Source organism: Centroberyx gerrardi, chromosome 14 (genome assembly GCF_048128805.1).
Source record: "Centroberyx gerrardi isolate f3 chromosome 14, fCenGer3.hap1.cur.20231027, whole genome shotgun sequence".
In the NCBI taxonomy this organism is placed as follows: domain Eukaryota; kingdom Metazoa; phylum Chordata; class Actinopteri; order Beryciformes; family Berycidae; genus Centroberyx; species Centroberyx gerrardi.
In genome coordinates, this window is record NC_136010.1 from 7,643,097 (window position 1) to 7,664,895 (window position 21,799).

At 40.0% G+C, this 21,799-nt stretch overlaps 2 protein-coding genes across 2 annotated transcripts; both read right to left on the reverse strand.

Moving 5' to 3' along the window:
- Positions 1-6,399: 6,399 nt before the first annotated feature.
- On the reverse strand, positions 6,400-8,168 carry her3 (hairy-related 3). Its single transcript, XM_071923600.2, has 4 exons — positions 8,067-8,168; positions 7,857-7,952; positions 7,096-7,177; positions 6,400-6,911 (listed from the first exon to the last, which is right to left on the reverse strand). The coding sequence occupies exons 1-4, from the start codon at positions 8,115-8,117 to the stop codon at positions 6,400-6,402; spliced, it is 741 nt and encodes a 246-aa protein (XP_071779701.1). The 5' UTR covers positions 8,118-8,168.
- Positions 8,169-16,378: 8,210 nt separating this feature from the next.
- tas1r2.2 (taste receptor, type 1, member 2, tandem duplicate 2) lies at positions 16,379-21,558 on the reverse strand. Its single transcript, XM_071923639.2, has 6 exons — positions 21,371-21,558; positions 20,693-20,981; positions 19,255-19,980; positions 18,581-18,787; positions 18,253-18,373; positions 16,379-17,315 (listed from the first exon to the last, which is right to left on the reverse strand). The coding sequence occupies exons 1-6, from the start codon at positions 21,550-21,552 to the stop codon at positions 16,384-16,386; spliced, it is 2,457 nt and encodes an 818-aa protein (XP_071779740.2). The 5' UTR covers positions 21,553-21,558; the 3' UTR covers positions 16,379-16,383.
- Positions 21,559-21,799: the final 241 nt, after the last annotated feature.

Consider the following 21,799-nt stretch of genomic DNA (forward strand, 5'->3'; position numbering starts at 1 on the left):
TATAGTTAAATGAAGTTTTATTAATTTTCTATATACTTTGAAAGTGAACAGGGTCAGTTGACATTGGAACAAAGCATTACCACAGAATATTTAAAGAACTAATGACCATAACAAAATTCCTCATTATGGAGTTAATTACACCCAAGATAAGGACAAAAATAGTTAATAACTATCAGTGAATTATCCCTTCATTTGTATGACAGATTCTCACTTCCTACCCTCCCACCCTCACCTCCTGAATGGACTTACACGCAAAGTTTACAATTTGGAAGACATGTAAAACCAAACAAAATGTTGGTGTGGACCAAGCTTTACCAGTCTTCCTCAAATTTTGAATTAGAATCCCATCTTTTTATTTTTCCCAACAATTGCATGTGACAATTTGCTGACTTTGAGATGAGAGTGAGAGTTTGATAGCTGCCCAAAAAATGTACTCTTCTATCGACAAATACAAGCATAGCCTGCTTTGAGCTTCGGCCTCTGTCAAGGACAGTAACGTTTAACATGAATGTATTTGCACAAGTTAGGTGTAAGTTTGCAAAGAAAATTATTTATCAAGAGTGATGACAATATGACATGAGAAGTATCCAGTTAACCCTTTGATAGCCTTATTAGTTGTGAAAGATTTCTTTGGTATTACATCCCAGTTATGAAGTTGCACGCGTTTGGCGTACACTTTTAAACTCATCATTGTCATTAAAATCTATTTTCTGTTTAAATTCTCATGTATTAGTGCACCTCTCACTTATGGCGGCCTATTCACTTGGATAGGCTAGCCTAAATTTACCTTTCTTTGGGAACTTGAGTTCATATTCCCTTGTCAAATTTTGCTACGTCATAGACTTTTTGCATTTTGTTGTGTTTACAATATCAAAATATAATTTTGTAACATATTCAAAGATTTATGACTGTCAAATATGAACGATGTTAAATGTTATGTTTTTCTTGTTCAGATGATGGCTTTGTTAAGAAGATACAACTAACCTATTTCAAATTAAATTCACACGAGAAGATGCTTCCGAATCTTTTTTCCAGAGATTTTTACTGTAGATGCAGTTTGTTTTATTGATTATGTGTGATGTGGAGCCCAACTTCCCAACTCCCAACTTCCATTTCTGACGAACTTTCAGTGAGTTCTGTTTGATTCTTATAAGACTTTTGTTTAGGGACATAGAGCAGCACGTTGCACACAGTGAAATTTCATTTTGCTACTTCTCATATCACCTTGAGACAGAGGCATGCATGTCATTTTTCCCTGCTGCAGGTCACCAAGTGGCTCCTGGAGCACACAGAGGTTTGGTGTCTTGCTCAGAGACTGTGACCTCCTGCTCCTCTACCCAACAGATGAATCCACCCTATTCTCTGCATGCAACGCTTTGTCTACACAGTAGTGACAAAAAAAATCATATTTAATTTTCATCTGATTATTGATTGCAACATGAATTGTGATACGTATTGACACAGCTATTTCTGCATTTCCTTTTAAGCTCTTTAAAATGTTTAAAACTGACATGCTGACGCTCAGTTTCAGTATAAAGAAAGATTTTCTCCAAGTCTCACAATGATTCTTCACAGCACCAGAATACCTTCCCTCTGAGAAAATAATTTGTCTTTGATTGTATTTGTTCAATTAATTGTCAAGCCCTGCACATTACCATGGCTTACTGTAAGTGAAATAAAAGTTTTATTTATTCGACACAAAGTAGCCTAGATGTTTAGGGACGGATTTTTCAACCCTTCACAACCTTTTTTCTTTCTTTTTTAAAACTCCTATATTGTATGTTGTGCACTATGGGTACAGCCTACATCAGGATGATTTGTGTCAGTTGTTCTGCAAATAAAAAGATGGGCAAACTGAGTTTAGGTGGATTTCCCCTCCACTACATCTTGGGACTTTAAGAAACATTTTCCATCGTCTACCAATTTCACTCGGTAGCTGTAACAGGGCGGTTGCCATGGTGACCAGATGTTAAACGGCTCCCTCCCTAACCGTCTTTCTCCCGTCCCATTTCCTCTTATTTGAACTTTCACAACCACAACCTTCGAATTTTTTTTACTTCCATTTGGTAGTTTTCTCTTGTCGTTTTTTCTAAGAAGCTAAAAGACATATTCCCAGACTAAAATCCTCTATACAAAGCTCAGTTCAAGCCGTGGTTCAAGAGAGCTGAACACCGGCAGCATCGACCGCGAGTGGCTGGACAGCAGCATCGACTCTGCCCACTCTCTAACGTCATTTTCGGTCTTTTGGTGCGATGAACTCCCTTCCAAAAAGAGACATGTATGACCAAAAGGCAAGTGATGTGAATTCATAAATGTCCGAGGAGCTAAATATACAAACACGACCCGTTATGAACTTAGACACGAACAAGAATTGCATTTTGCTAGCTAAGTTCGGGTGGGTTTCCTCTCTGATACGTCGCTGGTCATTGGACAAAATAAACATTTCGTATCTTTTACCCGTTTCACACGCAAAGAATACCCTACTAGCCTCCTGAAAGTTTGCCTGGTCCTAACTAGACTCTATTGACTGTTTGGCCAAAAGATGTCGCCTTCTGCTGGCAGCTAACGTTACAACTGGATGGGAGGTTAGCTTGCTATGCTAGGCTACCTGAAACTGAGATGTTAGTCAAACCTGCAGTGAAATGGAGACGCAGCAGAGTGGCGCAGCGGAAGCGTGCTGGGCCCATAACCCAGAGGTCGATGGATCGAAACCATCCTCTGCTAATTGTTTTATAGACTTTTACCTTCCTTTCTCCTCAGACTACCGGCTCCTCTCCTCGTCTCCCGTTGCGTCAGCACCTGTGTTTCTCTTGTTAAAAAATAGAAAAACGCTCTGTATCTACTGTATCTATCGCTCTTCCTTACCTTGCAGCTCTCTATCATACATGATAGGGACACAGACAGTTTAAAAATGTCGGCTGCGTAGTTTACTTTAAAACGTAACGTTATTCCACTATAGTTAGACTAGTAGTTATCTAATCAATTTAAGTAATATAATCCAAGGGATTACTCAAACTCAGTTTTGTGGTTACTTTCAGCCTCATTTCAGGTTGCTTTGCCATATTTGAGGTAGGCCAAACTATAAAGGTACCGGTACAGATGCGAGAAATTTAGTTCAGGAAATGTATTTCAGGGTTGGATACGAACACAATTTTTATTCTGTGCCACATTCTGTAAAGACATCTGCCACCATTTAAATGACCTTCTGAGTTTCTCATTCTCACTTTAAAAGTAATCCAGAAATAATGCTCGAATTTTTCACAAATAGGCTATCTGTAATCAGAATTAATTGTTTTTAGGTAACAACGGAATACAAATCACAAGTAGCCTACTACCCTATAGTCTACTGACCATATCTGAAGCTTATTCTATTTTTGCACTCATTCTGCACTAGCCTACGTCGCTCCTGTTAAAGAGCGTCAGCGAAATGCACACAATGTAGATGTAGGAAACTAATGTGCACATTCTTGTCTTGACGCAGGTGTCTCCCGCCTGCCTCAGCACTGCAGCTCCTGGTTAAAGCTTTGTGTCCGGATAGAGAATGGAGAGGTCGGCACTTTGTTTTACTCGCAGTGAGCCTCGACACGGCTCTTTCTCTGAGCTAAAAGGTAATTCCACGGTGTGCTGGAGGTCTAGCTGGAAACAGCCTGCAACCAAAGGCCAGAGCCCCATTGTAACACGTTTACGCCTAATTATGAGACTTGGGTTGAGCCACATTTGCTCTAGTAGTGTGCATCCCATCAAGTGATACCTTGTGTGGCAAAATGTGTCTTAGCAATTCATGCACAGAGAGTACATTTTCAACAGTCACATGTTTGGATCTTGGTGTTGAACCTGACTAAGCATGCTGTCAAACAAACTCTTCAGGAGCAAAAAGAGCAGCGAACAGGGGATCTGATCCTCCGGAGCGCACTTCATCCACGTCTGCTCTCTTAAGAGCGCTTGACTGGGCCCAGTCTAATGCAAATAACTTATTCTCTCCCTCCCTTCGGTTCTCAGCTCTAATATGCGTCGCTATTATAGTGCAAACCAAACTAGGTTACTTAAACAATACTGAGAAGAGTTCATAGAAATTCTTAGAAAAAGTTGAAGGGCATTCAGTGTGGAAGTCACGTGGCCTTTCCTTTCTTGGATAAAACAAACTTTTCTTGTGGTACGGGCCAGTGTTCGTCTCATCAAAAGAGCAGCTTTGACTTTGTGGGAAGAGAGTATTAAGAAGATTTACAGGCCCAGGGGTTTATGAGCTGATCATGCCCTACGAAAAAGTTCCAGCAGTTGGAATAGCAAGCTTGCCAAAAGGGGTTGGGGGGCTCGGTTCTTATTTTGCGGCCAAAACCTTGAACCAGGCAGGGTCTATTTTTGTTTTTCCTCCGTGCTGCATAGAGGCACCCCTCTTTCCTGGGGTACCAGTGTCTTTTCAACATCCATACCATCTGAAAGAGCAGTGGGCGTTTCAGCGATTCTCCTCGCCGCAAGGTGCCATCCTCTCCAGCGCTGCTCCTGAAGAATGGAGAGACACTTTATGACACCGCTGCCAAAGACTAAAGACCTCCCAACACAAGAGCAGCGGAAGAAAAGTAAAGGCTACTTTGAAGAAAGCCCACTAGTAGATTTGACTGGACTAGTAGTTTTGGGTGACAACACGCAACTCAGTAACGCGTTACAGTTACTGCATTCATTTCTCCAGTGAAGAATATGGTTTCATTTTGTCATATTACAGTTACCAATCAATGCATAAGACGTTGCTTTTGTCATCACTCCCTCTAAATATCAGATTTTAGTCGAATTATTCCAAAATGGTATCCCACCCTAATCCCTCGATTCATTTTCTTTATAGTGATTTGTCGTCTTTCCCTCACATTGTAGCTCAGATTAATAGTTTACTCTCTCTAAATCCTCCCACGCCTATGATTTTATCGAGCAAGGGGATATAGTACACAGGAAGAGACAGGTAAGTTGTCCAAATTATTGAAGATATAGAGACAATTTTGGTGGTGTAATGGAAACGAGTAGTGTAACGAATTACTGCTCCCAGGGAGTAATAAGTATAATAAGGTTACTTTCCTAATAGGTAATAAGTTACTTTGCTCAGCAACGATCCCAACACTGATGGTATAAATGCAGTACGAACAAACCCCTACAAGGCTTTTAATTTCCACCTCGACGAGAAATTAGACTGAATCATCAGCAATCATGTTTCTTAATCTAATTGGTTAACTATGACAGATTTGTACAGCGTGTCACTATCTCAATCAGCTAGAATAATGCGGGGAGTCCCGAGCCGACAGAGAGCCTATGTAATTAGTAGCAGAAAATTGTTGTGCTGTCCGACAAGCATCTAATTTGCGCGCCACTGTTTCGGTACTTATGCGTAAAACCAGAGAAGAATGGGAGAAATGACACGGGGGTTGTCAACCCCCAATTCCTTGGACGTTTTCTCCCTGTGTCTTAACACCAGGAAATTACTTATAAAGTTGGATGTGTTTTAAGAATAAGAGAAATGACATGTTGCAAACGAAACATTGCAGACAAATCAAGTTTGGAAAAATGGCACAATACCCCATAGTGCTTTCCCCCCACTAACTCACAAACGACTAGGCGGGTTCTAAAATCAATGTAGCCTATATAAATTTGAAGAGGTCCTATAATATATAATCCAAGATAAATTTCGTCTTGTTGACTTTGGCCCTGTTCATACAAATAAAAACAAAAATAAAATAGCTGTTAGTTATTCGAGTTTGTGTGCTCAAAATAGCAGATCCGTGTCATATTTTCTGACACTTCTGCATCTTCCAGGTATGAAATGACAAACTAAACAATTGTTGACTGATCACTTTTCTAGGCTTAATCGATACCTTTTTCCTCCGACTATGGTGCTGGACTATGGCACTGGAGAACCTTAATGGCCATAATGAACAGACACAATACGTCTCCATCGACAAATCTCTAAAATCATTGTGGTCGTGGCTGCACGGGCAGACTCTCTCTAGGACCGGTCCGGGACAATGATCTGCAAAACAGTCCCATATATTCCGTAAAACTTGTATCTGTATCTTCCCTGGGAGCATGCAAGATGTTTTCTCAGCAATGTTCGGGTGACTTTTGAGGGAGGGATTGTGATCTAAAATCACATTTGACACTTCAGCCCTCACCAATTTTTGTATCTGAATTATAGATGACCCCTTTACACCCAGAGGGAATTGTAGGCTAGTAGTCTACGATATGACAGGCTATATATCCAGTTTTGACAAATAAGACAACATGTTCCTTCTTTCGGCATTTTTATTAAGAAAATAAAACATATATATACAAGTAATAACATATTGTGTAAATCCATACAGTGCAAGTGTATAAAAACATTGAATCAGACTATCAATTATCTACAGCTTTTGAGCGAATCTACCAAGGCCGCCAAACGTTCTGTTGAGTGCTTGCGACTTCATTCCTGCACTGACTGACGGAGTGAAACTTATTGCTGTGACACGCACTGGAACTTGTTTTTCCTAGACTGTTTTGTGTGGGTGCCGCCACGAGGAGGGCTCGTTTGGTTCCGGGAGACTGTCGTTCCTCTTTAATTTCAGTCGGTAGAGAGTGGGACGTGGGAGCTGTGCTTGCACTGTGGGGTTTGAGTGCTCTGGTTTTTTGTGTTTTTCCCGCCTCGGGACCTGTTGTCGATGGAAGAAGTCGCTGCATCACCGCCTCTTGCGTCTCAGCCTTGGCCGGGTCGCTGTCCAAGGTGCTGGAGACTTCCCCCAGTCCCCGAGAGCAGCACAGCTTAGTGGAAAGCTGCGATAACATCCAGCGGTCGCTCCCATTCAAGTTGTCTGCCATCAGCAAGTATTGGTTGACGCTTGCCAGGCAACTGCGGAAGCCTGCATGGTAGTCAGAAACCTCGGAAGCCGTGGTAGGACCTGAAACCAATAGAAAGACATTTTAAGGTGAGAAACATGCGTAAAACTGTGCGCAAAGCTGTGCGTAAAGCTGCGCGTAAAGCACCCATAAACTTAAAACAGCCGGGTATTTGTAGTCGCAATATTCAAATTATGTTTGAATGTCGATGGCCTAGTCTACTTCAAAAGTGAATTTATAACTTACAGCTCTGAATCTTCTGGAGGTTCCTCAGATGTTTCACAGTGAGCTCCAAAATGTCAGCTTTCTCCAGTTTGCGCTTTCGAATCTGAATGAAGCGAATACATTGAGCAATTAGCAATCAGTCGTTAACTGGTCTCCACGAGGCATTACATTTACACTCACCGAGCACTTTATTAGGAACACCTTACTAATACTGGGTAGGTATCAGCTTTCAGCTCAGTGGCAACCGGCTACCAAAGTGACATCCGCTTCAAGGTTCGACGTGTTGCATTCTGAGATGCTTTTCTGCTCACCACAGTTGTAAAGAGGTTATCTGAGTCACTGAAGCCTTTCTGTCAGCTCCAACCAGTCTGGCCATTCTCATCTGACCTCTCTCATCAACAAGGCGTTTCCGTCCGCAGAACTGCCGCTCACTGGATGTTTTTTGTTTTTTGCACCATTCTGTATAACCTCTAGAGACTGTTGCGCGTGAAAATCCCAGGAGATCAGCAGTTTCAGAAATACTCAAAGCAGCCCGTCTGGCACCAACAACCATGCCACGGTCAAAGTAACTGAGATCAATCAGATCTTTTCCCCATTCTGATGCTTGATGTGAACGTTAACTAAAGCTGCTGACCTGTATCTGCATGATCTTATGCATTGCACTGCTGCCACATGATTGTCTGAATGGATAATTGCATGAATAAGCAGGTGTACAGGTGTTCCTAATAAAGTGCTCTGTGAATGTATAATCAAAATTATGAAATTATAGTCTCCATGCTTACATTGTTAGTGTAATAGCTCTCCAGAAGAGATTTTAGCTGGTCCAAACACTTGTTTATGCGGGCTCTTCGTTTCTTTTCCATGAGTGGTTTGGATACCTGTTAACAAAAGAGGAGAAAATCATTCAATAAAGGACACTAAGTTTTCATAAGTCACTGTATTTGTCCTTCTACCTATAAGTCCAGTTCCCATTCAGAAGTTGCTCTACACACCTTACTTCCAGCGATGGGTTTGGATTTTACGCAGTCTGATGTTGCCACCATTCTCTGTTGTAGTCCTATTCTGGTTTCCTTGAAGTTAATCTCTTTCCCTCTCTGGCGCACGAATGAAGAAGTTGTGACCCCGAGTGGATTTATATAGAGACACCCACTTAACATCTCAATGCCAAACAGCCTGCCTGTCTCTCGCGCTCAAATGAGCAGCACTGGCGTCATTTGTCAGCCAAAACCAACCAAAAGCTCACTCACCAAAGAAATTTAAACCAAAGAATTTCATGTTTTTTTTTATTTTTAAAATTACTAAATGGTTTTCTACTGAATCCGTTCTCAATCTATTGAAATATAGGCCAAAACGACCTGAAATAATTAGTTATTTGTCTTCTTTAGTTAGTTTTGATCAACTAGTTTTTAACAATAGCCCGTTTACACAGGCCCTACAGCCTACCATGGAATGGTAAAATAGGCAGAAATAGGCAAAAAACCTAGGGACATTATGAAGAAATGAAAATCCCACTAACAGCTTCTCTGTTGCTGTGTTGTAGATCATAATTTGTCAAATGTGCTGTTAATAGTTTATGGGATTATTTGTAGATTGATTTTAAGCACAATATATATCCATAAAGCTCATATAGAAAATAAATAAAATCTAACTATAGCATACACTGTGTATTGAATGCGTTATTAGTGCAAAATACCCAAGAGACACCAACGTGTGGGGCAAAAAAATTAAGAGAAGCGTAAAAATCAAAAACATAATGGGTAATCGTAATGGTAATGCCTTGGTGAGCGGTTTGGGGACTCGTACTAACTCGTGTTATTCATTCTTTTATATGTGAGTTTCACGCCACAAGGTCGAAGGCAGCACCGTGGTAATTCCCTGCGTGTCTCCACAACATTTCGATTTTCTGGTAGCCAAATGCAGGGAAACTGTCACCTCCTGCAACAAGGCACAACAGGTGGCTGGGGCATACCTCACAGGCAAAATGTGCAGCAACGCTCTTATTTACGCACTTAAAAAACCAAACATAAACAAGAAAAGCATAAGAGATTTTGAAAAATTGTGTACACTTTTGTATTCTTTGGCTATTGTGCGTCAACAGTTTTTGTCTTCATACCAGGCGCGGTGAGGCACCGAGGAGAATCGCAGGGCCGCCCCCTGTCTTCGGTCCCTCGCCTCCCGATTCTCCACACTGCTGCCTGAAAAGGGCGAAGGCTTGGGAAAGTCATACCAGCTGAAACAATGTATAGAATATGGGCAAACTGCAGTCCACTGCGCATCTTGTGCTCACACACTCAGACCACCTGAAAACAGACTAAATGGGGCTGGATGAGAAACTATACCAAGACCCAGGTGGTGCAATAATAGGCTGCAGCGTTGTCGTTAGTTACAGGTGTTCATTCATATAGGCTACAGTAAAGGTTAAGTTTGTCTTCAACAAAGTGGTGGGAGAGAATCTATGATTGCTATGTAACCTTTGCATATAAAGATATTATAGCCTATATTTGAGAAGCTTCAGAAGCACTGAAGATGGAGTCTTTTTGAAAGACACGCGACAGGCTGAGAAAAGCTTTCAGCTCTCAGCGTTGCCCAAGTCTCCTCAGGTTTGATACAACACACAATGCGTGTGTTAAAATGACAACTGAGGGCCCGGGTAAAGGGAGAGGGGTTTGTCTCGGTGTATTCAGTCCGGGGGCAGAGCGCCCATGAAAAGAGGCCAGTTTATAGTCGTGGGCCATTGATCTTTTCTTTTCGTCTGTTTTGTGACCACAAAAGTGTGGGCATCACAGATTCCCTCCACTTCTAAAGGGAAGCCACATGGTTTGCTGAGCAGTTTTTGACAATATAAACTAGATACCTGCACAATTTGCAATGGCCAGAATTATTAGAACATTTTAAATGAACCAGTTTTATCCCGTTTTATTGGAAAGGTTAAAATGAGGCAGATTACCAAAGTTTGAATTGACAACATACAAAGCTATAAGATTTATTTTTGAAAAGCTTAAAATGCATTAGCCTACAACTACAAGCTACAAACCCCGTAGACTATGCATAGGCTATCCGTTTATTAAATTGCATGTAGTCCTAATTGGTGTAGGCCTAAATACATTAGCCCACATTCAAGGCTGGACTGATTGGCCTCAAGGAACAAAGTCCACAGTTTTAAGTCACAGCTTGTAACCTATAGGCCTATACTTAAATCGTTCAAATAGCCTACAATTGAAGCGCAGGTCTGGCTTGTGTCAGAAGACGCTAATTGCGTAAAATGTACCGAAAAATTGCATGCCACAGTTTTGGTGCTATATTCTGAAGCGTTTAATCAGTATGAAATTCGGCCGAGATGCTCTGGTATAAGTGAGCTTTCTCGCGGCTTTTGTCCTCTCTGGACGCTACATTATCTGCGTTTTCACGCTTGGCTTTAACACAAGACCGTGGTGGGTTGATTTCAGCATGGAGTCGTGGTATCACAGCAATCGCTTGTCTAGTTATTCTGAGCCATAGAGGAGAGATTTCACCGCTGATTACGCGGTATAATTTCAATTAGCGTTGGTTATACCCTTTGGGGTCAAAATGAGAACGGAGATTTGCCAAATGAAAGGGATTTGTTTTGGTGTTTTTATCGAAATAACTGTTGACCTGTGAATGTAATAAACATCAACAGTGAAGGAATGAGCGAGGCTTTAAAAATGTTTCCTCACACATACCAATTCACCTCTCTCTCTCTCTCTCTCTCTCTCTCTCTCAAAAAAGTTGGTATCCTATAGGTCATCATATCCATAAGAATAGCGCAACGAGAAACTTGTGTCCCAGTTGGACATGATAATGCCAATGCCATTAAATGACAAGTTAAGTGTATGTTTATAAAAGGACGCGGGCTCTCCCTCCACTTTCACTTTTCAGCCCCGGGTCATTCATTAACCCTGGCGGGCCTTTGTCATGGATCCCTGCCGGCGGGGACCTGACAAAGCTGCTGTAATAATTGGACTATTGGGGGACTTGTTAACAACAATTAGTGAAGCAATTATACAATTACTGCAATAAACTATTTTCCTCCTAGAGGGAAACTGGGAGACATTAGCAAGCCAATGGTTACATTATACCCAAGTAGGCTACTGGAGATCATGTCAGTAATGCAAAGGCGGATACCTGAATCTTAACTTTACTTCTTTTTAATGCTTGGTTTATTAAGTATAGAAAATATATTGTAGGTTATCAATGCAAAACTGTGAGATGGAACTCCCCCATACGCAAAAATAACATATTTGACAATATCAGGCCAGTGTTTGAAATATTTCACAATAGGCCTATACATATATTCATTAATAATATATTCTGGCAAGCTATTCCAAAATGTACAAGTAAATGTAGTCTATTTGTTTTATTGCTGTTGTATAATGTATTCTGGGATGAGCACGTATATTTTAAAATATCAGATTCATGAATAATGTATTCTGAGATAAGAGCCTATATTCCATGTCAAATGTATTATAAATGCATGTAAATGCAGAACATGAAAGTGACTATTTTTGTAATGTTGACATGTATTTCCTCTATATATTGTAGGTCTACACGTATTGCAGATTTTTACATGTGGTTATCATATAGCCTATATCAATACAGAACCATGTTGTTAAAATGTATGTAAATATAGGCCCATATTTTTGGGTATTGCTGCGAGCGGAGCAAATCGAGGTCCCGCCTTCCATTCAGACTGACCTGAGGCAGAACTGGTGTGACCAAAACGTGTATTGTGAGCAACAAGGCCAGAGTAAAAGGAACAGGTACACGGACAGGTGCACTGGAAAAATATTAGAAATATAGAGAGGATTTGTTGAAAAGCCACGCGACGGACCTGTTGACGAAGCTCTGATCAAACATCAAACAGAAATAGCATCATGAATTTCTATAGACTGGTCGTCAGGTTATTTAAGACTTCTTACTTTGGTTTGGGCACACAATGGCTGCTGTTTGCCTATGTGTGCCGGGGTTACCGCCTGAAAAGACCAGAGGTGCACATTAACATCGCTTAGGGTTTTCTCAAGGGCCGAAATGAACTGACTGGAAAGTAACTTTATAACTCGCTGGAGGATGAAGCCTTTGTCGAGCTCTCGACTGAAAGACACAAGTGCCTAACAAAAGAGGAGCGCCTTTGTTAAACACTAAGGCGCATGGGTATTGATGCGCCTTGAATTGCAAAACATCTGCCATTTACTCTACACCACTTCAAACAGATTTGAATGAGAATAACGAAGCAACTTTTTAGCGCACTGTCTTTGGCCGCGCGTAAAACAACAGTCACCCGGCTTAAGACCGACTTGGAAAAAGAGATTAGAAGCATATTGTATAATGATTGTGAGAAAACATTATTTTGCCTTTCCTGGAATTTAAAGTTTACTTCACCCGACTGTTACAGTCAACATTTCAGGTAGGGTGCCCATTTTGGTCAGCGTTGTCATCTTAAGTTACATGGGCCCATATTTTATTACAATATTCAAACCTCCAAATGTGTTGGAAAAGTTGTCTAGTCTAATTGTAGTCCACGGCATTGCGGTTTCGGTTTGAAATTCAAGATGAGTTTATATAAATCCAGAGCTCAGAAAATAATCTGATTTTACGCACAGCGCCCAGCTCTAGAATAAACCTACAGTTGGATTTAAAGAACAGCGAACTGACTAAAAATTAACTCCGACTTATTGTCAGTGGGTTGAGACGGCACGACTATATAGACAATGAGTTAATGTAAAGGTATTAAAGCCCACTTCATCATGAATTCATTGGTGAGACACCACTCACTCTGTTAATTATCAAACCAATATTCCCAAAGGTCTAAGATAACCTCGTTTTAAAGACGTTCTAGTATTTCGACTAAATTGAGTGTATTACAAAACAATATGTATTCAAAACGGTTTATTAAATGCAGAAATTGAGTGAATGGACATAAATGATCTTATTTGATGTGAGGAGAAATGTGTGGCCAGGCTCAGTCAGCAACAGCAGCATCCCTGAACTAAATGCCTATTGATTCACAAGACATTTTTCTTTTAAGACAAATCCCATATGGCCACCAAAAAGTAAGGGCTTCCACTTAAGTGTGTTTTGTTTTTGCTTTGGCTGCAAAAAGAAGGACCAGTTGCCGGTCCAGTTTTTCCCAGGGTTTTCCCTTTATCTGGCAAAAGTGGAAAATTGGAAGGTACAAGTGAAAAGCCATGGGGCGTTCCTCCGATTTTCCTCGCTCCATATTTTGTAAAACAGAAATATGTGTCCTCTCAGCACGCAGTTGGTGCCCTCGACTCGAACAAAAAGAACAATTTCTTTAAAAATAAAATAGGTCTATATGTTAGCTGGTATATGATTCGTGAGAAAGTAGCCTACTAAAAATGTTGCGGTAGTGTAGGTCTATTGATGGTTTCGGAGCCTACTTATCTTTTAAAATGTATATTATTTTATTTATCATCCTGCAATTTGCCTATTTATTTTAATCACCCCAGATTACAAGATTAAAACATAGGCTACCCAAAGCTTAAACATCGAATAAATGGATGAAAACATTGAAATTCTGTATGACAACGTGTGTGGCGTATGTAACTCTGAAATTGGTATGAAATCGTCAATTTGTTGGTGTCAGCGTTCAGCTTTCCAAACGCGCCATATGCCATGCTAAGTGGCACTATTTACCGATTCGTTCCTAGTTTCACGGTCCATCCTCCCCTTCTCCTTGCCAGGAAACTGAATAGCCACAACAAAATGGCAATTTACCCTCTGGAACTGTCACATACCCCCTGTGGTAAGGCCTTTTCCGTTTCACGACGTGGGGCACCCCGGCTTCACTGAGCGCCTCAGTTTGAGAGTTTGACTTTTAAATGGAGAGGAAAGTGGTTCACTGTCAGTATCTCTCAACAAGAATCAGCGTTGTGTCACTCATAGTACCTGTAGCCTGCCGGACTGTCAGTGGAAAGCAACCTGTCAGGAACATAAAAGGAATCAAAAGCACCTTTACTTCATGTGTTTGGTGCCAGGAATTATAGCAGTGGAGAAAAAAACCTACACATGGCACACAGTGGGCACATGGTCATATTGGTTGACTGTGCAGTAACAGAAGAAAAGCATAGCTAAACCTATTAATTTACACTGTTGGTAGAGGGGGTAAAGATGACTCAGATAATCCAACAAATCCACTCCCTTTTCCCGCAAGAGTCTAACCAGGCCGCCCTTGTAAATAAGAATTTGTTCTTAAGTGAGCTTCCTGATAAAATAAAGGTTAAATAATAAAAAAAAAAAAAGAAGCAGTCAAAGAATATGTATAGCCAAGTCCTCATGGGTACCCCCATACTACACTAAGGAAAACCAGAGGGACAACATCTGTCTATCAACAAATGAAATTAGGAAATCCCTTCTAAATGTCAGGGAGCTAACATATCACACACAGCATATGTCCTGCAGATAGTCCTGCTCAAGCTGATATAATAGACATTGAAATAATACAATAATAAATACAGTAAAAAAAAAAAAACGTACATAAGATTAACTGCAGAACACAAGAGAGGCATCCTAGATCAACTTTGCAAACAGCGTGCAAAACCCTTGAATGCCTAGAGGCCAAACATGATTCTCTGGTCCAGAGATGGCAGAGAATGAAGAAAGCATGGATTTTTAATTGTTAAGAAGCTTTTGTCTGGGAAGCAACACGATAAAAGACAGCGGTTCTCAGGAGAAATACCCATTAAAAAAAAAAAAAAGGATTATGTGCCCAGCTTGGCCAGGAAAGATCTTACTAGGAGGATCCTGTACAGGCTGCTTATTGCTCCTAAAAAGGAATTAAATTCAGTGTCAAATCAGTAAACTACTTTGGCTCCCTCATGTGTCCAAAAAAAGTACAGAAACCCATTAGTATAGGCATAAAAAAAATGGGAACACTTAAACCAGGGCTGAGTATCCTTCATTTGTGACTTCTGGGTATGAGTTAATAACAATAAAATGTTGAATTTCTATTTGACAAAGCTGTACACACACACTGTAGAAGATCTGGCCACGATCTGACAACCCCCCCTGGTTTAAACCTCAGTACAGTAACCCTTCTCACATTGTCTTGTTATGGCTGTTTTTGTGTTAAACTAAATTCAGAGCATCCAAATGCTCAGATTTCAAATGCAGCCTCTTTTTCAAAGGCACTATAGAATCTGGTTTGAAAATGTATAGTCTGGATGGGTGAAAAATGAATGGATATTTTTTATTCACATACTTTGCTTAAGTATAGTTTTGAGATACTTTACTTGAGTATTTCCATTTTAGGGAACTTTTAGGGAACTTACTATATTTAAGTAGTGCCTATAGTAACTAGTGCCATCATGTGGTGAGATCAATGTTGCAGCAACATCAAACAGTTTGCTGAACGAGAGGAAAAACGCACACAGATCCCATTTCATGTCTTTATTGAACCACTTTCACTTGTATATAACTGATGTATGCAAATATTTGAATTAGTAAAGTGGTGTAATAGCATCAGCTGTTCCCCATTCCATGTTTCACCATTAAATGCCTTGAGGCTGTTACATAACTCAACAGTCATTCATAAGAAGTTAATATTTCACCATAAAACAAAATTAACATTATTAGTGTCATCTTGGAAATTTTAGACAACATTTGTGTAGGTGTAGTGTAACAGTAGAATAAGCTTAAATCCCTATGTCACGAACAATACAAACACATTTTCTCATTATGACTGTGTAGTTGTGTTTAAAACTAGGTTCAGATGTGTGAAAGGCATGCTGAATTCAAGGAGTGCAAGAGTTAACACAACAGCTCAGAGATATTTCTGTGAGCTGAGGATATTTATGTATTACACATGAGTAGCTTAATATTAGTAAAGGTATTGAAATAAGAACTGAGCAGAGATTTTTTGTTTTGTTTTTGGTGTGTAGAGGTTAGATGGTATGATGATTGTCTAGCAAGGCCAGAAATGTCTAGCAAAGAGGGAAGTAATATATAATTTCATCCAATCATATTTTGCTCAAAGCGGGAATCTTATGACTGAGTTTCTGTTTTGCACCAAGAGAGGTTGCCGACCACCTCTGAAATCATGTGTGCCTGTTGTTGGTTGCTTCAGCTCATTTCAAGATTTTGCTTATCAATACATCTCTCATAAATACAAACAACAACAAATGCATCTAAAACAATTGGTTTACAACTGTTGCAGCAAAATTAGACTACTATATATTTTCTAAAGTAAAATTGTCAGCATTTAAAGAGAAAAAAAAGCCTGAAGCACATCAGTTTCTCTGTCTGCAGAGACACATAGCTACCTTAAGCTGTCTGCTACTTGCTAATGTTTTGGGTGTAACTCTGAATGAGACCTTGGAAGTACTGCTGCGTGTTTTTGTGGGGCTGAAAAATGATGATGTAGCATTTTGGGAGAAAATACCAGAGCAGGACGGAGTAGAGACTGGAGAGTACTGCCAGAGCGTTAAGAGTTTGGATGTACTTGCCGTGGTACATTATGTATTCAGTGGCAAAGATGACCCAGGTGAGGATCAGCAGGAAGAGGCAGAAGGTTATTGCTTTGGCCTCATTGTAGTTTTTTGGGAGGTCTTTCCCCATGTAGGAAAAGACAAAGCAAAGGAAACACAAGGATCCAAGCAAAAGCACGGAAATGGTGAACGCTTTGAATTTACCGATTTCACAGCCGATTATGATTTTGTCTGGGTACCAAAATGTTTCATTGTAGGGCTTGTGTGGTCCAGAAGCATACTCAATAGTAAGTAACAATGCTTGGGTAAAAAATGCCACTGCGATGACCACCCACTGTCCATTATATTTCATCCACCAACTGTGGAGCTTGGGGAACTTGGCGGCCATTTTGAAAATGCAAACAATTTGAAAAGAGCGCACCACAAAGCACGCTAGACAGGGAGTATAAAACAACAGAAATGGCAAATACCTTAAGATACAATAGGTGCCTGTTGGCTTACCAAAGTAAAAGAACACGCTGAGACTACACACACTTAGGCAGCCTAAAATGAGGAAGCACATGGACCCTCCAGCAGATTTGACAACAGGTGTGCTGTAGTTAGTGGCAAAGAGAACGGCCATAGCTAGCGAGAGGCCCACCAAGGCACAAGTCGCTACCATGATCAATATAGCCACTCCGTCTGTGAACGGGACGTACTCCACTGACCGCGGAGTGCATGATGTACTTCCGTCTACAGACCACTCTGTCTCCTGACAGCGGATGCAGTGGTAGGCATCCTCTGTTTTAAAGGAGAGAGGGACAAATGGGGGTAAATTTAAGCATAGCCATAGAAAAAATAGATCAGATAACTGAGGGTGCAGTGTTTTATGTTTCATCTGTGATATGTTCTGTGATATGTTCTGTGATGAGCTTTTAGTTGCCAGCAGGTTTACTCTTAGGTAAGTTTCACGTAGCATTTTGGGAAAACACACATACACACACACATATTTGATACCACCTTAGAGGTAGTTGTTACAAGACAAGAACATCTCACATGATGAGAACAAATTGGTTCATTGTTAGGGGTCAAGTTGAGGGAAGATGACAGTAAAACCTCAAAACCATTGTTCCATTACTGATATAGTTGGATGCCATCTTTTGCTGATTAATCAGTGTGAATCGATCCAACGGCCCAAGCAGTTCTAGTGCTACTGTATGTTGTTCTACCCACTGAGCCACACAGGATCACATCTGAAATTAAACCCACTGATCTGTCACTCCTTTTTCTGAAGAATCAAGCAGGTTTTCAGAAAAAAAAGAAATCCCTCTAGACAGAATATTCATTGAAATAAATAAAAGAAATCACTCTTGACAGAATATTCATTGAAATAAATAATTTGTCACTGTAATGTGCTTCTGGTTGCCAGCCTGAAACCACAACAAATCACTGTTGAATAGAAACACAACAGGGATTAAAAATGTTTCTGCTCCAGATTTACAATAAGTTAGTGAGCTTTTGAGTTTTTCTTTTTTTGTCAGATTAAAAATTCAGTGATCACTGTGGAAAACAAAGCCTATGGCTGTGTTCAATCAGCTTGAAATGGCTATTAAATCATCTCAGCAGTGGAAAACCATGCTGAGAGTCTGTGGTGTTAATGACACCGCCTCCTCATGCCAAAAACAGTGGTGTTCTCTTTTTCTCTCTCTTTTTCTTGTTTTCATGCATGCTATTTTACCTGTGCGGTTCTCGTAAGTTCCATTTAGACAGATTTCACAATGGAAGCAGCATTTATGGATTCCATCTTGCTCCTTTTTATATCCTGCATCACATTCTGGAGAACACTCTGAAATAGGCACCTGTACAAGACAGTGATGTAGCAGCAAATCAAATAAAAGTGCCGTAAAGAGTACAGGCAAATACTAGGGAAGCTAGCATGCTAGCATGAATGACACCATCTATTTATCTTCCTGATAATATACAGGAATATATTATCATATATATTGTGTTTTTCCTGGGTCTTAATATATATAAAAGTATTATGATTCAGAGAAAAAAAAACTCACTTTTCCATTTGTGTGCCAGTGAATTTTGGTGTTGTTGATAGAGAAGTAGACCGATGGATGACTTTCATATAAGCCAACCTCCTCTGCATCACCTGTGCGGTTCCAGTAAACTATAGAATAGGACGCATACTTGGGGTCACCATTTTCATCAAACTGAATAACCCGGTTTAAAAGGGTGAAGTTTGACTTCTTCAGCTCTTCTAGAACCTGTAGAGGGTACACAGAGTTGAAATGATAATACTTGCATTGGTTCCCAGTGGACATTTGAGATGCTAACTAAACAAGTTGTTAAACCATAAAAATATTCCTGAGGGAGTAATTGCAGTGTGACGCCACTACTTTTACAAAGTGATGTATTGGATTGAAGAATCTTAACTTAACTTTTGATACCAAGGCAGTATTTGACAGAAAAACTATTTGCTTTTGCGTTTTGTTTGTATTGTGAGGCTGTAAAAGGTTTGTTTACATTTGCTATAGTTGTTAACCCTGGAGCAAAACAGACCAGTATTTTGAGTTGTGATGGATTTCGAAAGTTCAAAAAGGCATATAACCATCTACAAGTCAAAGCTGAGGAACATATGAATCTAACCAAAACTCAGATAGTTAAATAAATTAAATAGATTCTCAAATTAAGTTAAATAAATTAAATAGATTCTTAAATTAGTTGTACTTACCATGTACGGGTACACTGTGATATTGTTCCGGCATTTGCCAACTCCACATTGCAACACTTTGTGTATGGCATGAGCGATGGCATACGCCGCAGAGTAAATGGGAAAGGAATAAGATGGGTTCTCAGCAATGACCTCATCTGGATTGAGGCTACTGCAGTTGCAAACTTGATTACAAAACTTCTCTTGTCCTGCATTTTCACAATGCTTCTGGTCTTTGGAAGAATAGATAAAATCACGTAAACCAGGCATCACCACTACAGTCTCAGAAACCCCAAGTATAGTTCCAATATTTTGGATTCCTTTCAACTTGGGGAGATTCTTGTTTAAGGACCACGTATCCCCTGCTATCCACACCTTGTTGGTGACATGAAACTGTATTGCTGACTGAATGGCAGGCTCAACGTACTTTTTAAGGGAAAAAACAATAATGGTAGATATTTTCTGTGCCTCTATTTCCTTGTACATTCTTGAGTAATTTGTATCGTGTTGGAGTTCTTCGGTGTAGGCCAAGCAGATCTTTGTGCCCTTAATCTGTTTTTTGAACAATTCCAGGCCATCTGTGCTGTAAGCATCGCTGCTTTTGAGGAAAGCGACCCAGCGCCAGTTGAAGTGCTGCATGAGGTGAACAATCACCTGTATGATGTCTTTATTGGGATGTACTGTTCGTAGGAAAGAAGGAAATCTCTGTTTTTCTGAAAAGACAGAACTTGCAGATCCATAATTTACCTGTCAAAAGAGTGATAGATCAAGTTTTATCATTTTAAGTGACAATACAATACTCAAGTTTAAAGTTAAAGGCAAGGTTAGCAATATATCAAAGTAATAACATTACAGTATAAACAATAACAATAATAATGACATTGTCATATAAATATGTTTGTTTTGCTACTCTCTATTGCCATTTGATATAACAAAAATTATATGTTTTATTGTTCTGGCAGCAGTTTGTTGTTTGGAATAAATAGAAGAAGAACTGGGTAGTTAGTGCACCACCCACAGAAACTCAAACTTCATCAACAGAAATTCTCCCAAATCCTCGCCCATTCTCACCTATTCTTATCTAAATTTTTTCTAAATCATTGTTTTCTTCTACCAATGTCATTATAAAAACAAATCATCTGTGACATAATGTGAAGATGTCAGTAAACTACAATAAAATCAACTAATGACATTTTATTTAACTGTCAGATGAAAATGTCACCACGAAGTGCAGCATTGATCATTTGTATCATGATGTTAGAGATAACTTGAATATTAAAGCGATAGAGATTGGCTGCCTTCAGATCTTGGCACTCATGATTTTGAATTTGTGACTTCTTAAGTCCTGAAAAGCGCATTTGAGTCAGTAACACCACCAGATATTACCAAAATCACTATTTTCTCACTGGCTCTGCCTTTAGAAATATACAATAAAATAAAAAAAGGTTGACAAATCTACCATGGGGATGAGATTCATCATGAACAGCGGGGCCACAGTCAGGGTCTCAGTGCTTCCAAAAGGACCGATCACTGCCATCACTTTGGACATATACTTGTTTCCTTCTCGGATCGAGCCGTTGACCGAGACGAGCTTCAAAACACCTGGGAAATTGAGAGTATCTGAGCAGTGGTCAAATATCTCATACCCAAGTGATACGTTTGGCAGGAGGCTAGTAGAGTTATTGATTTCCTCTATGGAGAACCTCATCACCTGAAACATCCGATAACTTGGCAGAGTGAACCGTTGACTGTGGACAGAGAGAGACAGGAGAGCAGGAGAGTGGATTTTATAATAAGCATTAACCTTTAAGTTTTCATGCTTCACTTCCACTGCGTTTTCACTGTAGCTTAAAAACTATTTCATTACAAGTGCTTTGCAGCCTCAGTGCACTGCTTCAGGTATTACCATTTGCAAAGAAGCGTCACTTGTAAACCGACCACAACAAACACTATCAATCTTGTGACTCCTTCCCAGGTTTGGATGTAAAAAAAAAAAAGTCCATTTATCATCCATTTATGCAGTTAACTTTATACAGCAACTTTGACAAAATAGAAATGTACTAATTGAATAGAGTGAGGTGAAAATGTGCCACTGAACTGTAGCTCAAGTTTGAGACAAGACTGATATAATACTCACCTGGAGCAGTCAATAGCTTCCGGTCTGACATGAACAATCGAGCCGATGGCATGATGAACATCAAAAAGTCCACCGAGCAAATAATCTCCTTGTAGATGAAACTCTGAGGCTGGAAGAGTGCATTGAGGCACGGCAAGCAGAAGAGATCCCAGTAGACACAGAGAGGCAAGGAAATGCTTCATTGTCTTGTTTACCTTTCACCAATCTGATGTGAACTCTAATGGGCTCTGCTTCTGCCTTTAATAAGTTCTGACATGCTGGCGATGGCACACCCCCAGTGCTCATTTCCATGGACTTAGATATGCATGACTTAATGAGGATATCATAACTACATGGTGGCTAATGGTTGGTAGAAAATTCACAAATCAGTATGCAAAAAGCATCTTAACTGCTGCTAGAGAGACTGGGGACTGGACACAGGGTTAAACA

Coding starts and splice junctions, on each gene's coding strand:
- tas1r2.2 (XM_071923639.2), bottom strand. CDS start 21,552: ATGAAGCATTTCCTTGCCTCTCTGTGTCTACTGGGATCTCTTCTGCTT. Junction 20,982..21,370: donor GAAGCTATTGACTGCTCCAG/GTGAGTATTATA, acceptor CTCTGTCCACAG/TCAACGGTTCACTCTGCCAA. Junction 18,374..18,580: donor ACTGGCACACAAATGGAAAA/GTGAGTTTTTTT, acceptor TGTCTTGTACAG/GTGCCTATTTCAGAGTGTTC.
- her3 (XM_071923600.2), bottom strand. CDS start 8,117: ATGGTGGCAACATCAGACTGCGTAAAATCCAAACCCATCGCTGGAAGT. Junction 7,953..8,066: donor AACCCATCGCTGGAAGTAAG/GTGTGTAGAGCA, acceptor TTTTGTTAACAG/GTATCCAAACCACTCATGGA. Junction 6,912..7,095: donor CCTCCAGAAGATTCAGAGCT/GTAAGTTATAAA, acceptor TATTGGTTTCAG/GTCCTACCACGGCTTCCGAG.